General features: G+C 41.1%; 2 protein-coding genes across 2 annotated transcripts; both read left to right on the forward strand.

Annotated features, from left to right (window-relative positions):
* Positions 1–1,551: 1,551 nt before the first annotated feature.
* ubiad1 (UbiA prenyltransferase domain containing 1) lies at positions 1,552–5,665 on the forward strand. The gene is made up of 3 exons (XM_062541037.1): positions 1,552–1,766; positions 2,608–3,303; positions 4,752–5,665. The coding sequence occupies exons 2-3, from the start codon at positions 2,706–2,708 to the stop codon at positions 5,237–5,239; spliced, it is 1,086 nt and encodes a 361-aa protein (XP_062397021.1). The 5' UTR covers positions 1,552–1,766; positions 2,608–2,705; the 3' UTR covers positions 5,240–5,665.
* A 2,517-nt stretch (positions 5,666–8,182) lies between these two features.
* Positions 8,183–17,795, forward strand: klhl21 (kelch-like family member 21). Its single transcript, XM_062541041.1, has 5 exons — positions 8,183–8,359; positions 12,090–13,168; positions 16,149–16,554; positions 16,664–16,736; positions 17,267–17,795. Exons 2-5 carry the CDS (start codon positions 12,142–12,144, stop codon positions 17,588–17,590), a joined length of 1,830 nt encoding a protein of 609 aa, XP_062397025.1. The 5' UTR covers positions 8,183–8,359; positions 12,090–12,141; the 3' UTR covers positions 17,591–17,795.
* The last annotated feature ends 1,336 nt before the right edge of the window (positions 17,796–19,131 follow it).

The raw sequence follows: 19,131 nt of genomic DNA on the forward strand, positions 1-19,131 counted from the left end.
TCATCAAGATATTCAATAGGCTAAACATTTACATAATTTGTAAAAGAAAGTCACATGCAGCCATACTTCTGCTTCTTCAAATTCTGCTCACTGCGCATTGTATTATAATAAAATATTCAGTATTCATTATTGAATGATTGATTGGCTGGAATTATGTTTTCCCCTAATCCAATTTTTGAACCAGGCCTACTTGCGGGCATGTAATTGGGCTTCAGCTGTTCTGCAGGAATAGCATGTTTGAACGGGCACTGCACGAATAGGCCTAATGAATACATTAAGAAATACATAATTGCAAAAATTCAAGACCAAACTCTATAGATGCATTAACGTATTTCATTTCATTTAATTTCATTTTACTTCATTTCATTTATTTATTCAGGGAAAAAATTGACTGAGCATAAAAACTCTTTTGCAGCAAGGCCCTGAGTACAAAAGCAATCAAATGAAAACATAAAATAAGAACAATAAGCAAGTAAAAATTAACCCCAGGGGGAACAGCCTCAATTACAAAAACAACAGAACAAGATAAATTAGCAATAAAACATTATAAAATAGACATTAAACGTTTAAAACAAGTCAGTTAAAACATTGCTGTACAGATAACGGTATTTGCAGTTTCAACACCTCCTCCAAGTGCATTGCAGGTACAAAAGACTGAAAAGCCAATTAGCCAATCTCAGATCTCACTCGAGGTGTTTCTAGAGTAATATAACTTTGTGACCTTTTATTAAGCCTGCCATGTAATCTTTAAAAGTGAAACAAGGTAAGAAGGTAATTTACCTTGTAATGCCTTATAGACAAATAGGAGGCAATGTCTTTCCCTCCTCTCATACAAGAAAGACCATTCTATGTCCTCATACAGTTTGCGATGATGAGTTTTAAATGCATCAACCTGAATTGAAAGGGAGATTTGGGTCCACGAAAGGACGCAGGACTGGTGGGAGCTATAGTTGCCTCCGGCTATGGCCATGATGAACAGGTGCAAAATTGTCACTGATTAATGTTGTGTGGGACGCATTGCACTGGAATATCCGATTTGTCTGTTTAGACTGTAGACACATGAACAAATATCCGATCCATATCTGATTTAAAACCACATGGGCCTAGGAAAGGGGCCTGGAACTCGTGTTTTTTACTGCTTTTTTATTCCGTTCCAAAGGCACATTCTGTTTACTAATTTGATATGATTTCAAAAGGCTATCTGAGAAAAAAACTGTAGAACCTTTCTGCAATTAGGCCTATACTTTGTTTTGCTGTATGATAACGATGCTGAATGAGTAGGCCTAGTAGGCCTACAGTACGTGACAACATTTTGGTTGGCCCCACCAAATCTCACTCTTACAAGGTTTGTTTTTTTTAGTTTTTTTTTAAGTTGGCAGCCGTGGCCATAAAGGTTAACTGTTCCTGCGTTGTTTCGCTGTGAGACGCAGATAAATCCCCAAACTGTTTTACTCAACTGTACTAGAGGTGCCAAGAATTGTGGAGGGACACAGACTGGCTACACAAAACACAGAGGCCAAGAGGAACCAACAACACTAAAATCATGTTTTGGTAGGACTCTTTTCCTGACGTACGTACAGTACGTGGACAAAATGGCGACTGACTGATCTTTTGAAATGCGGCTCTGATAACTGCACTGTTGGGTGGAAGTTTACCGGCTGTTAGGATAATGATAAGCGAAGAGCGAAATGTCAGTTGGCAATTAACATTGTATTAATCACAATGAATTTCAAGTCTTCCCAGAAGGACGTTACCAGCACATTTTGGTAGGTTATTCTCACCATAGCATACCGTTAGTTAACACAGATGAATTGTCCAATATTGCTGTCACTCTAACGTTAATGTTATCGTTAACTTGGCTGGCTCACATAATCTGCTTAGTTGGCCAACTATTAACTTTATTGCACGACAGACGTATGCTGCTGACCTGCTAGCGATATCAATAAGTTAATGATAACTTGTTCGACGTATATCGAATTGCCCTTGTTCATTTGTATTAAACCCAACCTCAAATGTTATATTGTCGGATTCACATAATTAGTAAAATATCAAACTTACTGTATTGCTAGGGTTTAACTGGCAAATTAGTTATCACTTGCAGCAGCTACAATGTCATATCTACACTGTCACTGAACGCAAATGCATGATCTTTCTGCATATCATGCAGCCAGCCAGTTATGGCTGTGCCTTTCTGAGGCGCTAACTTACTTTGATCCTTTACCTGAGGTTTATTGTTCATCCTGAAGTGGCCACTCCTACAATGTATGTGATCCAGGAGCCTAGCCCCATAGTACATTTACATTGGTCATTTATTTAATTAGCAGACACTCCTATCCAAAGCGACTTATGTCAACATTACAAGGGACATTGTTCCCGGAGCAACTTGGGGTGCCAAGCTAGTGTCTAGCTTAAGCCAGGGCACAACAGTGGAAGCTGAGAACTGAACCCACAACGTTTTAGGGTACACTAAAACTAGTAGGGGATAGTGAGTCAGAGTTGTCAATCTTTATTCTGTGGGCTGAAAATAAGGCTTGAGGATGTGTTTGCTTTTAGAGATTTGGAATCTAGATTACTGACCGTCTTTTTCCTTATTTGTTTTTATTGTAGGGACAGCATCAACTTCTTATAGCTTACTGCTTGAATCACCTTGTACGAGGTGTGTTGAAGACCTGCGAGTGGATGCTGTATGTAAATTTGACCAGGCAATGGCCCAGGGTAAATCTGCCTGCTCGGAATCATCCACGTGTATTCTAGCAGCTGGTTCCGATGGTCAGCAAGAACCCATGCGGCCTGGCGATGGAGATGGCGATGGCACAGGATTGAGTTCGAAGGGACATGTCCGCAACAACTACACAGACAACAGCAGCTCATCAGGGATTGCAATGGTGTCAAGGGATGTCAAGCACAAATGTGAAGCCTATGTGCTGGCTCTACGTCCTTGGAGTTTTAGTGCTTCCCTAATACCAGTTGCTCTGGGCAGTGCCTTGGCTTATAAACTTGAAGGTCAAGTGGACCTGTTGGTGTTGTTGGTGTGTGCGGTGGCTGTGCTAGTCGTGCATGGTGCTGGCAATTTGGTTAACACCTACTATGACTTCTCCAAGGGCATTGACCACAAGAAGAGTGATGATCGCACACTGGTGGACCAGATCCTTGAGCCACAGGATGTGGTTATGTTCGGAGCAGTCCTGTACTCAGTTGGCTGTCTTTGTGCCACAGTGCTCTTCTTTCTCTCCACCCTGAGGCTGGAACACCTGGCCCTCATTTACTTTGGTGGCCTTTCAAGCTCTTTTCTGTACACAGGAGGTAAAACAGCAAATTGTTTTCTTATGCTACAGTGCATTTTCTTGTACTATGTTAAGTGCAGTATTTCTCAAGTTGGGGGCAATGAAACCCTGATCAGCCAACCACTGATCAGAGTTTAACAGACCACCAGGCACAGGAGTGTGTCCAAATGTGTCGGAAATTCACATCACCTTCAGATATGTGCCACGTCATCAATCCCATGTCAAAATTAATGGCAGGAAGTGATCTGTTTTTAAAGTTACAAGAAATGCCATCTCCATGCATCTCACTGTCTCACTGAGAAATGGGACAAAACATGGTATGGTGCAAAATTTGAATAACAAACAGTCCATGAAACATATTCTAATCTAAAGTGATATGCATAGATGTTGAGAGTTGTCATCGCAACTTTCTTTTTAAATCAAAATGTGCCTTAAAGGAACACACCACAGTTCTATGAATTTGGGTTATTCACAGTCTCACCTAGAGATAGATAAGTGAGCAAACCGTAATGAATGTTGATGAACAACTAACTACTTTACTGGATGTGTATACTGTAAGGGGGGAGAAATTCCCGCGACAATGAGAACACATCAGGCTTTCTCACTTGAAATGCAGCCGATGACCACAAATGAGGCAACAGTAGTGCACCAAAAGACACCAAGTTCATACTGAGGCCATGTACAGATGGCCAGTACAATGACTAAGATAGGGCTCATAAGCAGTGTCGCCAAGTCTTGAGAGAAAAACAAGTAACTGGGTCTCTGAAAACAAGCCCAAAACAAGCAACCCAGTGACCCCCAAGCAGCCTTATGCTACACTTGAAATGCCAATCCTGAAGTTAGTGTTCCAGACACCACCAACGGCAAACATCAGTTTCACACAACAGTTTACGTAAGCAGCATTTAATTGGATACTATGGGCATTATGGACTTTTTTATTAGTTATAACACAGTATATGCAAAGAATTATGGCTTGTGTATGACTACCAGCATACCATACCATGTACCGTGACTCAAATAGGGGCTGCATTTCTGCTGTGTTATTACAAAGCAGACAGCTGCCTTTGATTTGTAACAGCCAGATCTGAAGCCGCATAAGTTTCTACGTCATATTGGTCTATTCCATATCAACACATTAAAAATTCAGAGCATTTCAGGATTCAGGAAATGGTTTCTTGGATACCAGATAATGTAATTTTGTTCTGTGTCTGAACAAAATTTATTTTAAAAATGAATCTACAGTACAACTTGGACCCAGGATGAAAAAGTTAATACTCTTTAATATTCTCATCAGGATCTTGTTGCTGTATTAAAGACATGCAATTATCCTGTTTTGCCCAACATTGTGGAGATAAATGTTGAAATGTGATGCTGATCTAGTCAGGTGCTTTACTCTTACCTGAAACATGGGATAGTGGAATATCAGAAGAAAATGTACACTAACATGCAAATTCATTTGTCCTCTAGGAATTGGTTTCAAATATGTGGCCCTGGGCGATGTTGTCATCCTCATTACCTTTGGCCCTCTTGCAGTGATGTTTGCACATGCCGTGCAGGTTGGATATCTTTCAGTATTGCCTCTGGTCTACGCCGTGCCACTTGCCCTCAACACAGAAGCTATCTTGCATAGCAACAACACCCGAGACATGGACTCTGACAAGCAAGCAGGCATTGTAACATTGGCCATCCTGGTGGGGCCTACATTATCTTATGTGCTTTATAATCTGTTGCTTTTTGTCCCTTATGTAATCTTCTGTATCCTAGCCACACACTACACCATTAGCATGGCTTTGCCCTTGCTCACCCTGCCTATGGCTTTCCCCCTCGAGCGGCAGTTCCGCAGCCAGTGTTATTCCAAAATACCCCAGAAGACCGCAAAACTCAACCTGCTCATGGGGCTGTTTTATGTTTTTGGAATCATCTTAGCACCACAAGGCAGCTTACCATTACTGTGAAAATATTTTAGAGATGTTGCTATTTGTTTTCATGTAAAAATGCTTCTATTTTTTTTTTCTATTTATGTATTTGTGTTCCCTACAGTTGTGTTCCAAAAGTAAGTTACTGCATTCATATTGGAAAAGTGGTTTATCAGAAAGATTTGCAGGCTCACACATTCAAGCTTGGCATTTGTATGTCTATGAGGGTGCCGTCAGGAGGTCTTATTTGTAATTTTTCACTACCTCTGATTTCTAAACTGAACAACAACCCTTAAATAAAGAAACCAGGCCATTGTAATTTTCTTCCAGGCCCTGTATTTTCTTTTGCATTTTCACCATTTTGAAGGAAAAGCTCTTAGATTTGTAATTCCTTGTCTCCTTCAGATCTATAATATTTTGAGCTTATTGTTGATACCATGAAGAATAAAATGTGCCTTTAAAATTCTTGTTTGTATGTTTAGAAGCTTTAGTAAATGTAATTGTACACATTTGCCGGGGCATGTCTACAGTTACTTGATGGTCTTGGGCTCCCACTGTTGACTTCAAGGCAGTGCTGACCATCAACCAGAGTAGTTCCCAGAGTTTAATTAAACAGGATTCCCTTAAGACAGGGATTCCCAACATTTTTTGGCAGGTGACCCTATTTTGGTGTCATAAAACGTTGGCAACCCTCACAACATGCAGATCTCATCTCTACTGTGAGAGCTGGCTGGTTTCATTCTCATTGAGCTCAATGCAAATCAAACCAGCTAATAAGCGAACTGAAATAAAATGCCAACCTCTAGGTATGGTGAAGGGTGTGTGATGATGTGGGCGTTTTAATTCTAAAGGCTAAGGGGACTTCATCAGGGTGCACAGTGTCCTGGATCCATTAACACATTGTAATTGGCTAGAATCGGTCTGTTGAATGGGAAACCATTATGGGACTTAATGCTGCTCAAGATTATGAGTTAATTTGCTTGAAAATGTTATGGAAAAAGCTCACCTGCATGTCGGTTTTGGTGGTGGTAATAATTGTGAAACATTGGTAGCCTATAACACAACACATGTATTTTATTCATTGTTTGGGCTATAATCAAATAGAAATATTTTAACAATACACAATACAATCATTTTATGGGAAAGGACTTGAAGTGACTATCTGATGCCTCAGGTAAATTGGGACAAAACAATCAGCTAAAATGGAAAACAATACTCTATGCTATGTCAAGTTGAAAAACATTGCAAAGCCTATTACAGAAAAAAATATATTATATTACAGAAAAAAACATGATTAAAGCTATCATATGTTGCATTTATTGGCTTTTGATCAAAAGTGTTTTTGTGCTCTGTGTAGACATACAGTACAGACCAAAAGTTTGGGCACACCTTCTCATTCAAAGAGTTTTCTTTATTTTCATGAATATGACTGAAAATTGCAGATTCATACCGAAGGCATCAAAACTATAAAGAACCTAGAATATAAGACATGTTTTCAGTTGTTTCACATTTTTATGTAAGTATATAATTCCACATGTGTTAATTCAAAGTAGCCACCTTTTGCTTTGATTACTGCTTTGCACACTCTTGGCATTCTCTTGATGAGCTTCAAGAGGTCACCTGAAATGGTCTTCCAACAGTCTTGAAGGAGTTCCCAGAGATGCTTAGCACTTGTTGGCCTTTTGCCTTCACTCTGCAGTCCACACGGTGGTTGGAACCAAAGATCTCAGATTTGGACTCATCAGACCAAAGCACAGATTTCCACTGGTCTAATGTCCATTCCTTGCGTTCTTCAGCCCAAACAAGTCTCTTCTGCTTGTTGCCTATCCTTAGCAGTGGTTTCCTAGCAGCTATTCTACCATGAAGGCCTGATTCAGGCAGTCTCGTCTTAACAGTTGTTCTAGAGATGTGTCTGCTGCTAGAACTGTGTGGCATTGACCTGGTCTCTAATCTGAGCTGCTATTTATGTGCGATTTCTGAGGCTGGTGACTCGGATGAATTTATCCTCCGCAGCAGAGGTGACTCTTGGTCTTCCTTTCCTGGGATGGCCAGTTTCTTTGTAGCGCTTGATGGTTTTTGCGACTGCACTTGGGGACACTTTCAAAGTTTTCCCAATTTTTCGGACTGACTGGCCTTCATTTCTTAAAGTAATGATGGCCACTCGTTTTTCTTTACTTAGCTGCTTTTTTCTTGCCATAACTAACAGTCTATTCTGTAGGACTATCAGCTGTGTATCACCCCTGACTTCTGCACAACACAACTGATTCCCAACCCCATGCATTTATAAGGCAAGAAATCCCACTTATTAAACCTGACAGGGCACACATGTGAAGTGAAAACCATTTCAAGTGACTACCTCTTGAAGCTCATCAAGAGAATGCAGAGTGTGTGCAAAGCACTAATCAGAGCAAAAGGTGGCTACTTTGAAAAACTAGAATATAAGGCATATTTCAGTTGTTTTACACTTGTTTGTTAAGTAGGCTACATATTTCCACATGTGTTAATTCATAGTTTTGATGCCTTCAGTGTGAGTCTGCAATGTCAATAGTCATGAAAATATAGGAAACTGAGAAAATGAGAAGGTGTGTCCAAACTTTTGGTCTGTAGCCTACTGTACATCTACTACTAGGTTATGTCAAAGTCATTCAGTAGCCTACAGTAAATAAAAGAGGCTTCATTAAAATGTGGTGCTTATCCGGTAGGCCTAGCCTAGGCTACTGTATCGGTAAATTCACTAATCACTGGTGTCGACATCTTCATAATAATAAAACAAAAATGGGAATTGACCGGGACCAGAGGTTACACTGGGTGGTTTTTTGACCTTGGCGTTCCACAGTAGCAAATTTGGCAACTTTTATGTAGGCCTACCTTTTTATTTAGCAATATTTTTTTATAACTGTTATTTGATACTTGATGTTCATCTATTAATAGCATAAATGATTGCAACAGCACACACGTAAGCCTTTAGGTCACGATGTTTTCTACAGCCAATGGGAGGCAAGAATGAAAGCACCATTGCACATGGATTCCAAAAACGAGAATAGTCTCTAGCGTCAATGTAACTTGCTTCGCGGATATTACAGCCTCTGAAAGTGTTGCTGAACAGTTGGATTCGAAGTGAGGTGTAACTGATAGACATATGAAAGACCCTTAAAATTGGTAAGTGGACTTTAACGTGACCGACGTTTACTCGTGTTTGATCTTTTGTTAAGGTTATGCCCTCTCTCTCCAGGAAGCTAAGTTAGCGTTATAGGTAACGGTAACGTAGTTATTAACGTCAAAATGGACTTGTCACGACTCTGTTTTCGTCTTTCCCATAAGTGCGGTGTCACGTCCGCTGGTTTAGAATAGATATCCATCCAATCGATTATTCGTTGAAGTTACAGAGTAGCATTGCTGTGGCGCGGCTCACACATAAAGGCTATTCAGCAGGAGCACTCCCACCACACTGTACTGTGTTAGTTTGCAAATGTAATGTAACGTTTTTTTCCTTTCCCTTTTTCGTAGCAGGTAGAGCTAAGTTCAATGGCCAGAGCAGATAGACAGCGTTTAATTATTTTACAATTCTCTCCGAGTTGTTAAAATATTCTGGCGTCACACTGTAGCCTAAGTTAGCATTATAGTCTTTCCAGTTGAGGTGAGAACACTTGTGAAACTACATAAATAACGTTAACACTAACTTAAATGATAAGGTTCATGGGAATTGTATGAATCAGACCTGTATGTCTATGAATCAGACAGCATGTTTCCCTGCGATAACGGTCGATGCCACCACTGGTCGCTGCTTTGTTTACATGTAGGCCTACTGTAGGCCTAACGCTATATTTTAAGAACAAAAATGGTAGAACGATAACATTTACTGTTGTTACAGAGGGGGGGATTTCAGCCTTGATCGTGTCATTTTAAAATTGTAATATCTATGGCTCTACCAATTGCATAATTTATATGTCTTAAAGCGAACATACTTTTGCACTTTTGCACATGTATCGCTGCAACAGTACTTAATAGCCTACTGTTTTGTTTGTTTATTGCCATGTGGAACTGGTTATGAGAGTCTTGGAAAAAAACTACATCCCATGATTCAACATCATGGTAGCCTATGTGTGTAGCCTACATTTAGAAGAAGATAGAAGGTATTACAGCCTATCCAAAATCACCAAAACAACGTATCAATCCCTGAATATTAAGTGGGCTTACTTTTCTTTCATATTAATGTCCTACAAATCATTCTGGATTACTTTATGTGTCATATGATGCATTTTCTTGTGGGAAACTAAATGATGGTCTAGCTAGCCTATACCTTCTACAAAATAGAATAGAAGAAAATAGAATAGAATAGAAATATAGCCAAAACCTAAAGCAACTCCTAAGTCTTTTAGCAATGCAGTAATGTATTCTACTGTAACTCTTGTGGTGTTGACTCTTGCAGTGTATTTACGTTTATTTGCACATTTGTCCATGTCCTCCGCTCCGAATAACAAGAATTGTCCACATTGGAGCCCCGTTAGCCTGAACAATTACTGAGCTCGTAATGTGCTGTATGACTTCAGGAGATCCACCTGAACTCCAGGTGTCCACTTGGGGCAGAATGGAAACAAAACAGGGTAGACATCCTTCTCAGAGTGATCATGCCATACAGTACGTCTGCTGGATCAGGTGCAGAAGCTGCATCTGCTGTGCATAGTGCTGCTGCGTGCGATTGTTGTTGTGGTGGTGCAGCTGCTGTGTGTGGTGGTGTGAATTGCCCTTGTAGCCAGTGGGAGGCCTGAATGGCCTGACAGAGCTGTAGGTTGCTAATACATTGTATGGGGGGGGGGGAGAGTCAGCTGCAAACAGAGGGTCCTCTGCTGCCACGTTGAGTGATGGAAGGGACTTAGAGGATGCAGGGACAGGTGCGGCAAATGTTATAAATATCAGGGAACACACGAAAAGTACAAGTAAACAATCCACATAATGTTAGATGCACAGTAGTATACACATAATACAGTATGCATTTGACTATCAAGCAAAGATATTGAAGATCATAACACAGGCTGAACTGAATCTCCTTGTCCTATTATGTAGGTATGAGGAATACATGCTTCAGACTTTAATTATTGACATACTTCATACTTTAATGATTGACAGTTGTATGGGACCATATTGGTTCCTGATCCTGCAAATTGGATTTTCAGTGTGTAGCCTCCTCCAATCAGACTGCTCTGGAGATCTATAGACGCCAGCCCAAGGACTGGTTTGGACTGTTCAACAACATCATGCTCTGTGTTGCTTAACCTAGGCTATGCAGCCAATGTTTACCAAAGATGTCTGGTGGAAAAGGTAGACCTAAGTGTTCATTTCAGTCCCAGGGTACTTTCTCTATCTTTACTTGAGAATGGCAACAGTACTTGTTGTATGTCCCACCAGGATGTGAAGAGTAGTGCCAACCCATCCCCCCAAACACACACTGGAATTGGATATTGGTGTATTTATAGAGCAACAGCAGCTAGACATCCTCTTACGAAAGGAAAGATGCCACACTTTCAGTAATGCGGTTTCTTGACAATAAGTAAGACATAACCTCAGCCATGTGAGCTAATTAAGGCAGTGATCAGTTGTTGTTTTTTTCTTTTCAATAAATATAGACTATTGTTGTCTGTTTCACAATAAGCTGGGACAAAGTGTGACATAAGTACCAAAATTATTTGTACAGCTTTTTGGGGGTAACCCTTAAAAATCTTGAAAGGGGAGTTTATACCTGAAATATTGGTACATGATAACATGCTGCTGTTTACATAAAAATAATAGCTCAAGCTTTTATATAGAAATGTTATTGATTGAAAACATAATATCTGAAAAGCATATGCATTTTATGCATTATGCATGAGACACGTCTCAAATCTTGAAATTATCAATATAGTGACAAATTTAGGCAAAAAAGAACTTACTTCAGTGTAGACGTGCCAATGAAGGTGGAGAACTTCTCATTCAAAATTAATTTATAAAATGATTATTTTGTATTCAACAAACAGACTGTGAAATGCACTAGAGCTGTAACGATACACAAATCAAAATGCGATCCAAACATCTACAATTTGTGTCGTGGTTTGAGATGACAGAACTGCAACACATATCCCTTTTCAACCCCAGCAGTTGGGCTATGTATGCACTAGGGCTATAACGATATGAATACCAGAACCGAAATCCATGAACTTGTGTCACGGTGTGAGAAGGCAGAATTCGTGACACACCCCATCTAGTGTCTCCCGCAGCGCTTTGCAGCTTACGCGGCCACACAAGCAACACACATCTCCTGCCTTACTCACGGTACACTGTCCAAAAATAACTAAATAGATAAATAAATCATGTTGTCATAGCACTCGTAGCATTTCATTAGCATGATGCAGACATTTGTTTAAAACTTTTGGATTCAAGTTGACTGATCATCTCGATGCCAATGTTTTCCAAGACTCGAAACGGCCTATCCCAAGGAGTACAAGTATTACCTTAAAACTCAAACACACGTGGGGAAACTGAACAGTCCTACCAGTAGACTATGCTAGCCAACTATGCTTCAACCAGACTAACTGAATTAAAGAGGTAGAGTTGTAATAGAAATAACAGGCTATAATCTGCATAAAGTGTGGCGCCATAAATATCAGATATTCAGTATTTTCTCTTTTTGTAGCAGGATATGCAATAATATATTCTGATCGCCAGAATACAAACCGAATCGTGAGTTTGATGTATCGCCCTAGTATGCAATGATGATATCAGAGGGCATCAGTCATAATTAATAATAATAATAATAACAATTAGGGATGCAGTGGAGGGTAAGCCTAAACTAATTGTTTGAGTATCTATGTTTTTCAAACACAGAAGCTAAACATTTTGTCTTTTCTGTTTACAGAAGAAGGTACATCATCCTACACCTGCACATTGATCAACCAGTGACAACTGTGATGGAGAAACCACTGATTCAGACACAGGCTTCTACGCTACCTTTCTTTGACACCGCCCATGCCTTCAACCTACTACGAGGAATTCATGAGCTACGGGCGGAGCGCAAGTTCTTTGATGTGACATTATGTGCCGAAGGCCGAGAATTTCATTGCCACCGAACAGTTCTTGCTGCTGCCAGCACATATTTCCGTGCCATGTTTGCAGGAACACTCCGTGAGAGTGCCATGGACCGTGTGGTTCTTTATGAAGTTTCAGCAGAGTTGCTAGGCCTACTGGTAGACTTTTGCTACACTGGTCGGGTCACCGTTACACAGGACAATGTGGATCTTCTTTTGAAAACGGCTGACCTCTTCCAGTTCCCATCAGTAAAGGAAGCCTGTTGTGCTTTCCTGGAGCAAAATTTAGATGTATCCAACTGCCTGGAGATACAAGATTTTGCAGAGGCCTATGCCTGCCGTGATCTTGCTACTAGTGCCCGTCGCTTTATCCTCAAAAATATTGTTGAGTTGGCCAAGGCCAAAGACTTTGAGCGATTGCCCTGGAAGCGTCTGCTTGAGTTTATGTCAGACGATGGACTGTGTGTGGACAAAGAGGAGACAGCATACCAGATAGCAGTACGCTGGGTAAAGGGTGACCTACAGCGACGACTTCACTACTGGCCTGAGCTTTTGCAACAGGTGCGGCTACCGTTTGTGCGACGCTTCTACTTGCTGGCCCATGTAGAAAGTGACCCATTGGTCTATCTCTCGCCATCATGCCTAAGGCTGGTCAGCGAGGCACGCAGTTTCCAGTCTTGTGACTATGACCGACATGACTTTCCCTGCCATCGCATGCACCCGCGCCCGTCCACAGGCCTGGCGGAGATCCTGGTGGTGATCGGAGGCTGTGATCAGGACTGCGACGAACTGGTGACCGTTGACTGCTACAACCCACAGACAGGCCAGTGGAGGTATCTAGCAGAGTTTCCTGACCATCTAGGTGGAGGATACAGCATTGCTGCTCTGGGGAACGATATGTATGTGACAGGTAAATAAATACCTTAATATGCCTTGATATTGTTGTAGTCATACTTGCTGTTAAATTGTATGATTAATGCATCACTGAAATATAATGTGATAATAAGATGGAGATAATAAGACGCAGAAATGTTCGAACGCTTGCGCCTCTCGCTCCGCTTTTAACCCTCTCTGGTGTTGCTAAGCTGTAGCCGTAATGTTAGCCAAGCAAGCCCACTGCTACTTCAGTAGGCCATGGGCTGCTGAAGGCTTGTCTTCAGTTCTGTAATGCGCCGCTGTGCCTCTGCTAAATACATGGTAGGGGAAACACTGCATACAGGGAATCTGTATTGTTGATGTCCGGTATGGTAATCATCCAAACACCTTGATCCATGCTGTGGCCTGTTTCAGTGCTGTGCCCAAACTCTGTCTTTGGTCCTGTGTCATGCTGTGTGAGAGGTGGAGTGGAGAACTTATTTTACGGTTATATTTTACAACATCTTTTGTATTTCTTATCCAAACAACGTCAGACTGGCACTGCACACACTTGTACCCATAGCAAGTCGCCTGCCAAGTTTTGAAATCGAACGTCTGAATGGTTTGACAGATATGCAGAACACACCACAGACACAAACACACACTGACGCACAGATAGACAGACATTCCTGTAATTTATAGATAGATGCTGAATGACTTTAAAGTCTAACGGATGTGGCATTAAAGAGTAATTTGTACAAAATGAATAGGCCTAGTGCAGCTGGATTCACCACTGTGATGCATTGGGCTAGATTTTGTCAAATTGCTTAAGTTCAAAAGGTTTGGAGGCCTTGTTGATATACAGTAGCCTACAGAACAGAAAATGGCTACATGCAAATTCAACTTCTGGACTGTGGACTTCTCAAACTTATCAGTTGCTCTCCTCAAACTAGCAATATACTCTTGTGACATAGCTTTCATTTACACTCCATCAAGATTCGTAGAAGAGACTTTACTCCGATGTCCGCTTTGAGCAGCATTTGGATTATGGGCAAACAGCAAACATGTTGCTTCAACCAAATAGGATATGTAAACAAGGATGTAGTTCAATTTTGGGGAGGGGATATTTGCGTGGTACCTTTCAAAGCATCCAAGGTCACTTTACTTTAGCAAAACATCAATAAACAAATGATGACCAATTGTGGTTTAATGTCTGAATGCTAGCTTTAAAAAGAGGATATTATGACCATTTTTAAATTGTGTAATGGAGTCAGGTCTGCAGTCGGTTTCCATAGTGTGGATGCAACATAGGAGAAGGCCCTTGTACTTATTGTGTTGAGCCTGGTGTTTGGAATGACCAGTGATCCTACTGGCATCCTAGATGACTGCAGGGAGCAGGTGGGAGTGTGGTTGTGGAGGCTGTGAAAATCTTATGTCATCACCAGGATTTTGAAGTTGATCCATTGCGATTTTAAGACACTGTTGGATCAGCAGACGCATGATATGATAGGCGGACTTTGAGTGTGTTCTGGGCAGAGGTATGGATAAACTGGACTTGACGGATGAGTTTGTTTGGGATACAGGATCGAGTTGCAGTAGTCAAGGGTGTGATGTCACTAGTGCATTGACAAACACTTCAGTAGAGTGTTGAGTCAGTGTCACGGCACAGTCTAGAAATAATTCTGTAGCAGTAGGCTTAGTGGATGCCATATTTAAGTAGCAAGATGTTGCCTTTAGCTTCTCAGCATCTGTCTGTGTCATTGACTGTAGAACCCTTGACGAGTATGACGTTTAGAGGGCAGCCAAGTTTCCAAGGGGGGACAAGGCAGTAGTACAGTATGTCTGTGGAGTGTGAATGGTAATATGTTACGGCATGCTCTTGTTCTGGCATCTGGATGAACCCCTGGACAATCTATACAGCTTCATGTTTTAACTTTGTATGATTTAAGCAATACATGGGGAAAAAAATACTAATTTTAAGTATTGTTATGGTTTCTGTAAATGTATGGGTTCCTCTGTTAATGTCTGTCAATCATGTAATTAGGGTGTTTGTTTTTTTATCCCTGAAAAAATGGCATCCAGGTCATTCAAATATGTGCTACACAGTGTTGTGCACGTTCACACTCTTCAGTAACTAGTTCAAAGTTCAGTTCACACACGTGCAAAGTGAACTGTTCACGTTCATAGTTCACCATTTTTAATTTTGAACTAGTTCAAATTCAGTTCATTTGAATGAAAATCTGTTTCTGACGGAAGCCACCTGTTGTTCTCATCTAATTGAGAATGTCCGTAAATTGGGCTTTATTTCGCTGGGCAGATACATTTCTTTTAGGTCTATGGCAGATACCGACGCCTAATAAATGCGGCCGCGCATTTATTAATAATTAATAATAAATGCGTCAGCTGTGCATGCCTGACGGCAGAAGAGTGTAGTTTTTACACCGGGGGTATGGAGGAGGCTGCCTTGCTGCATTACCTTACCAGATAGATCAGTGACATACTGTAGGGCTCTTTGAACACGTTATGCATCCCTCTATCATCACTGACAAGTGCAGAATCTTTCCGCGATTGCATTCATATAGGCCTAGCAGCGGTTCTGTGTACAATGCATCATGCGTAACGTGATCATGGGTAAGGTAGTAAGGTAGTGCAAAGCTGTAGTTTAGGAGTGGCGCCCGTGGGCAGTGAGTGTTACAACGACATACTGTTTCTGAATTGCCAGCAGATAGTGTCACTCGACTTCTCAGGACAAAATAAATTCTGTAACGTTTAATTGGACATCAACAGTGACGTTCGTCGTTCATTTCCCAAAATCTGAGCGAATTCACGTTCAAATTCATTATTTACAAATGTGTTGCGTTCAGTTCAGCGTTCACAGAAAAATGAGCGTGTTCAATGAACACGTTCTTTTGAACTCGTTCATGCACAACACTGGTGCTACACTACATCACAATGATGATGGCGAGTAAAATAAGCTTGCATGTGCGCATGCAGAAATGATCTTGATCTTCTCTCTATTACCGATATGTTCACAGGTGGCTCAGACGGTTCGCGTCTTTACGACGGAGTATGGCGCTACAACTCGAGTGTGAATGAGTGGACTGAAGTGTCGCCCATGCTGAAGCCAAGGGAGTACCACAGCTCCTGTGTACTCAAGGGCCAGCTGTACGTGGTGGCGTCTGACAGCACTGAGCGCTATGACCATGCTTTGGACTGTTGGGAATCCCTTGCACCGATGCCAAATCCTATGGACAACTGTTCTACCACCACCTGCCGAGGGCACCTCTATGCTATTGGTTCCCTCACTGGGCAGGACGCTATGGCCATTCAGTGCTACAATGCAGACACCAACCACTGGTCACTTGTCAATGGTGGCCAACTGCCGCCATGGTCCTTTGCTCCTAAGACTGTTACCCTCAATGGCCTCATTTATTTTGTGAGGTAAGTAATTACAGAGAAAGCGTGCAAATTGTCAGTTGGTGTGTTCACTCATTACGGTATATGTCCTGAGGAGGAGTGTTGAAGAACACGGTATTTTTCTGTATTTTAGAGATGACTCGGCTGAGGTTGATGTCTACAATCCTCTGAAGAACGAATGGGACAAAATAGAGTCAATGACTCAGGTAAAACACACAGCACTGACCTTCTCTTGCCTAATTATTAAAGTACACGTAAATATAATAAAGAGTGGTAACATAATTTACTAGATGAATATATTCTTAGTTGTAATTTCCTTGTATGTCCTGCTGGTGACCTCAGTGATAAATACCTGTTATGACACTCTTGGGCTGAATCCCAAAGTGAGCCCTGAGAAGAGATGCTTGAGCACCCCTATACTTTTTAAGTACTTTCAATTCGGTGATCTTCAATGGCATTAGGAAAGTGAACTTAGTTCCCATGTAGCGAGAATCTAACTTAAGTCAAATCTCAAGAAGTCATAGTTTTGGAGACGTGCTTGCCATATGGGATAGTATTTAGTTATCGTCTTGTGTAATGACCACCACAAGATTTTAACAATGAAAAATGCTGTGTATAACGCACAAATACATGGTTCTGTGTGTTGTACACAAATGGTTCTGAAGTCATTACACCCAATCTTTGCAGAAAAGAATCACAAGTTTTCTAATGTTTTACGTGGTATTTTATTCCACAGGTCCATGTGGGAGGCAGTGTGGCCGCTCTAGGGGGCCGTTTATATGTATCAGGTGGCTATGATAGCACCTTTGAACTGTCCGATGTTGTGGAGGCATATAACCCTGAAACGCGCACGTGGAGCATTATCGGCCGGTTACCGCAGCCCACCTTCTGGCACGGCAGTGTCAGCATCTTCCGCCAGTTCATGCCTCAAGCACAAAACGCGTTTGAGCCGCTGGAACCCCCCGAGATCAACGCTGTCCGTCTCCATCGGCTTCATCGTCACCAGGCGATCCACAATCACAATCTCAACCGCCACCACGATGTCAATCATGCCCACTGAGGCACACGCTGCTCCCACAGCTCCGGCAAAGTTTTGGGATAGCTAATGTCATGTTTACTGTGATTTATGAGTGAGTGTGCTGTATTTTACACAATTGTACTTTGAAAAGAAGAGTGTTGTCCTTTCCAAAATTGCTGCAGTTTGTGCACAAAAGTAGTTGTTGAATGTCTGTTGCATGCAATAATAAGTATCCAGCAGGCTGGGACAGGGTGGTGATGGTCAATCATTGAGGTTTTGGTCCAGAAGCAGTGTGATACTTCACAAACCATTGTATTGAATTGAAAACAATTTATGCATTAATCTATACTCTGTGTACACACTCCACTAGATTGATTATATTTACTCCATATATTCCGCTGCAGGATTGACTTTTTTATGATGGAAAATTATATGTTTGTTTTGAGTTTGAAGAAGTACAGTGTCAGCTGAGGTTGGAGTCTGTTGAAACCAGGTTTTTGTTTGTGAGGAATTTTATTGGACCATTTTCAGTAAGTTGTTTCTTGGAAATAGGGAAAGCTTTTCGTGAAATTCAACAGCTATTGCTGGTTTATTTTCCTGTGTAACCAGTGTTGTGAGACGTACAGTCTCACAGTAGATCTCTAGCCGTGGGTCGTGCATGCCAGGTTTTTGCACTAGAGTGAGATATTTTAGAGGGTCCCTGACCCAGTTAACATTATTTTGTGGTTTATGTTCATGGTATTTGGCAGACGCTTTCCCCAGCTGAAATGTACACTAGTTATTATCCAAACATACCCTGCAAACAGACCTTATTTCTTACCCATACATGTCAGCTTTACCCATCTGAAATGAGCATTTTCAGGATAATCCTGGTGAATTCTGAGTGACCGTGCCAAGACTCAATATTTGTAACCAATTTTGATTCAACATTATGCTTACAAATGAGATTTGCAAGCATTATGGTGTCAAGTATATTTAGGCTAGTTCATAACAGCCTACATCATTCCAAAGTGGCTTTAAAAAAAATCTAAATGTTAACAAATGTTAGTCAATGCAGCACTGTTTGAATGCTCTGACACATTTGTTGTAATTTGTTGTACGTCGTCTTGAGTTTTCAAACTGTTTTTAAGTTATGCATCAATGATATATGAGGAAGAGGCCTGTAATGATGAACAAATATCCTTTGATGTTAAGTTCCATATTTAACCAGACAAATGATTACCGTGCCATTATTAGGCTGCATGACAAATTTGGTCCCTAGAGGGCGCTGCAACATACACATTTCACCCTTTTGCCACTTAGGCTTGTTTGCGCGGACCCTGATGATCACCAAATGTTGTTCTCGTAGGGGTACAGATATTAAAGAGCAATGACAAGTAGTCAGTAGTGGAAATGTAGCTTCCATTAAATTATTTACTCCAAAATGCGTTTAATACCTGCATGTATATAATGAAAACATTGAGGGGCACAAGGCACAGATTGATGAGACGCCTAGTTTCGAGCAAAATTGCCAAACCTGTCATCATTTAGAAGCACTATTCTTCCAGTAATTAAATTTCAGTTGAAACAGGCCAAACAGATCT

The sequence above is a fragment of the Sardina pilchardus genome, chromosome 7, assembly GCF_963854185.1.
Source record: "Sardina pilchardus chromosome 7, fSarPil1.1, whole genome shotgun sequence".
NCBI lineage: Eukaryota > Metazoa > Chordata > Actinopteri > Clupeiformes > Clupeidae > Sardina > Sardina pilchardus.

Coding starts and splice junctions, on each gene's coding strand:
- ubiad1 (XM_062541037.1), top strand. CDS start 2,706: ATGGCCCAGGGTAAATCTGCCTGCTCGGAATCATCCACGTGTATTCTA. Junction 3,304..4,751: donor CTCTTTTCTGTACACAGGAG/GTAAAACAGCAA, acceptor TTTGTCCTCTAG/GAATTGGTTTCAAATATGTG.
- klhl21 (XM_062541041.1), top strand. CDS start 12,142: ATGGAGAAACCACTGATTCAGACACAGGCTTCTACGCTACCTTTCTTT. Junction 16,555..16,663: donor GGCCTCATTTATTTTGTGAG/GTAAGTAATTAC, acceptor TCTGTATTTTAG/AGATGACTCGGCTGAGGTTG. Junction 16,737..17,266: donor AAATAGAGTCAATGACTCAG/GTAAAACACACA, acceptor TTTATTCCACAG/GTCCATGTGGGAGGCAGTGT.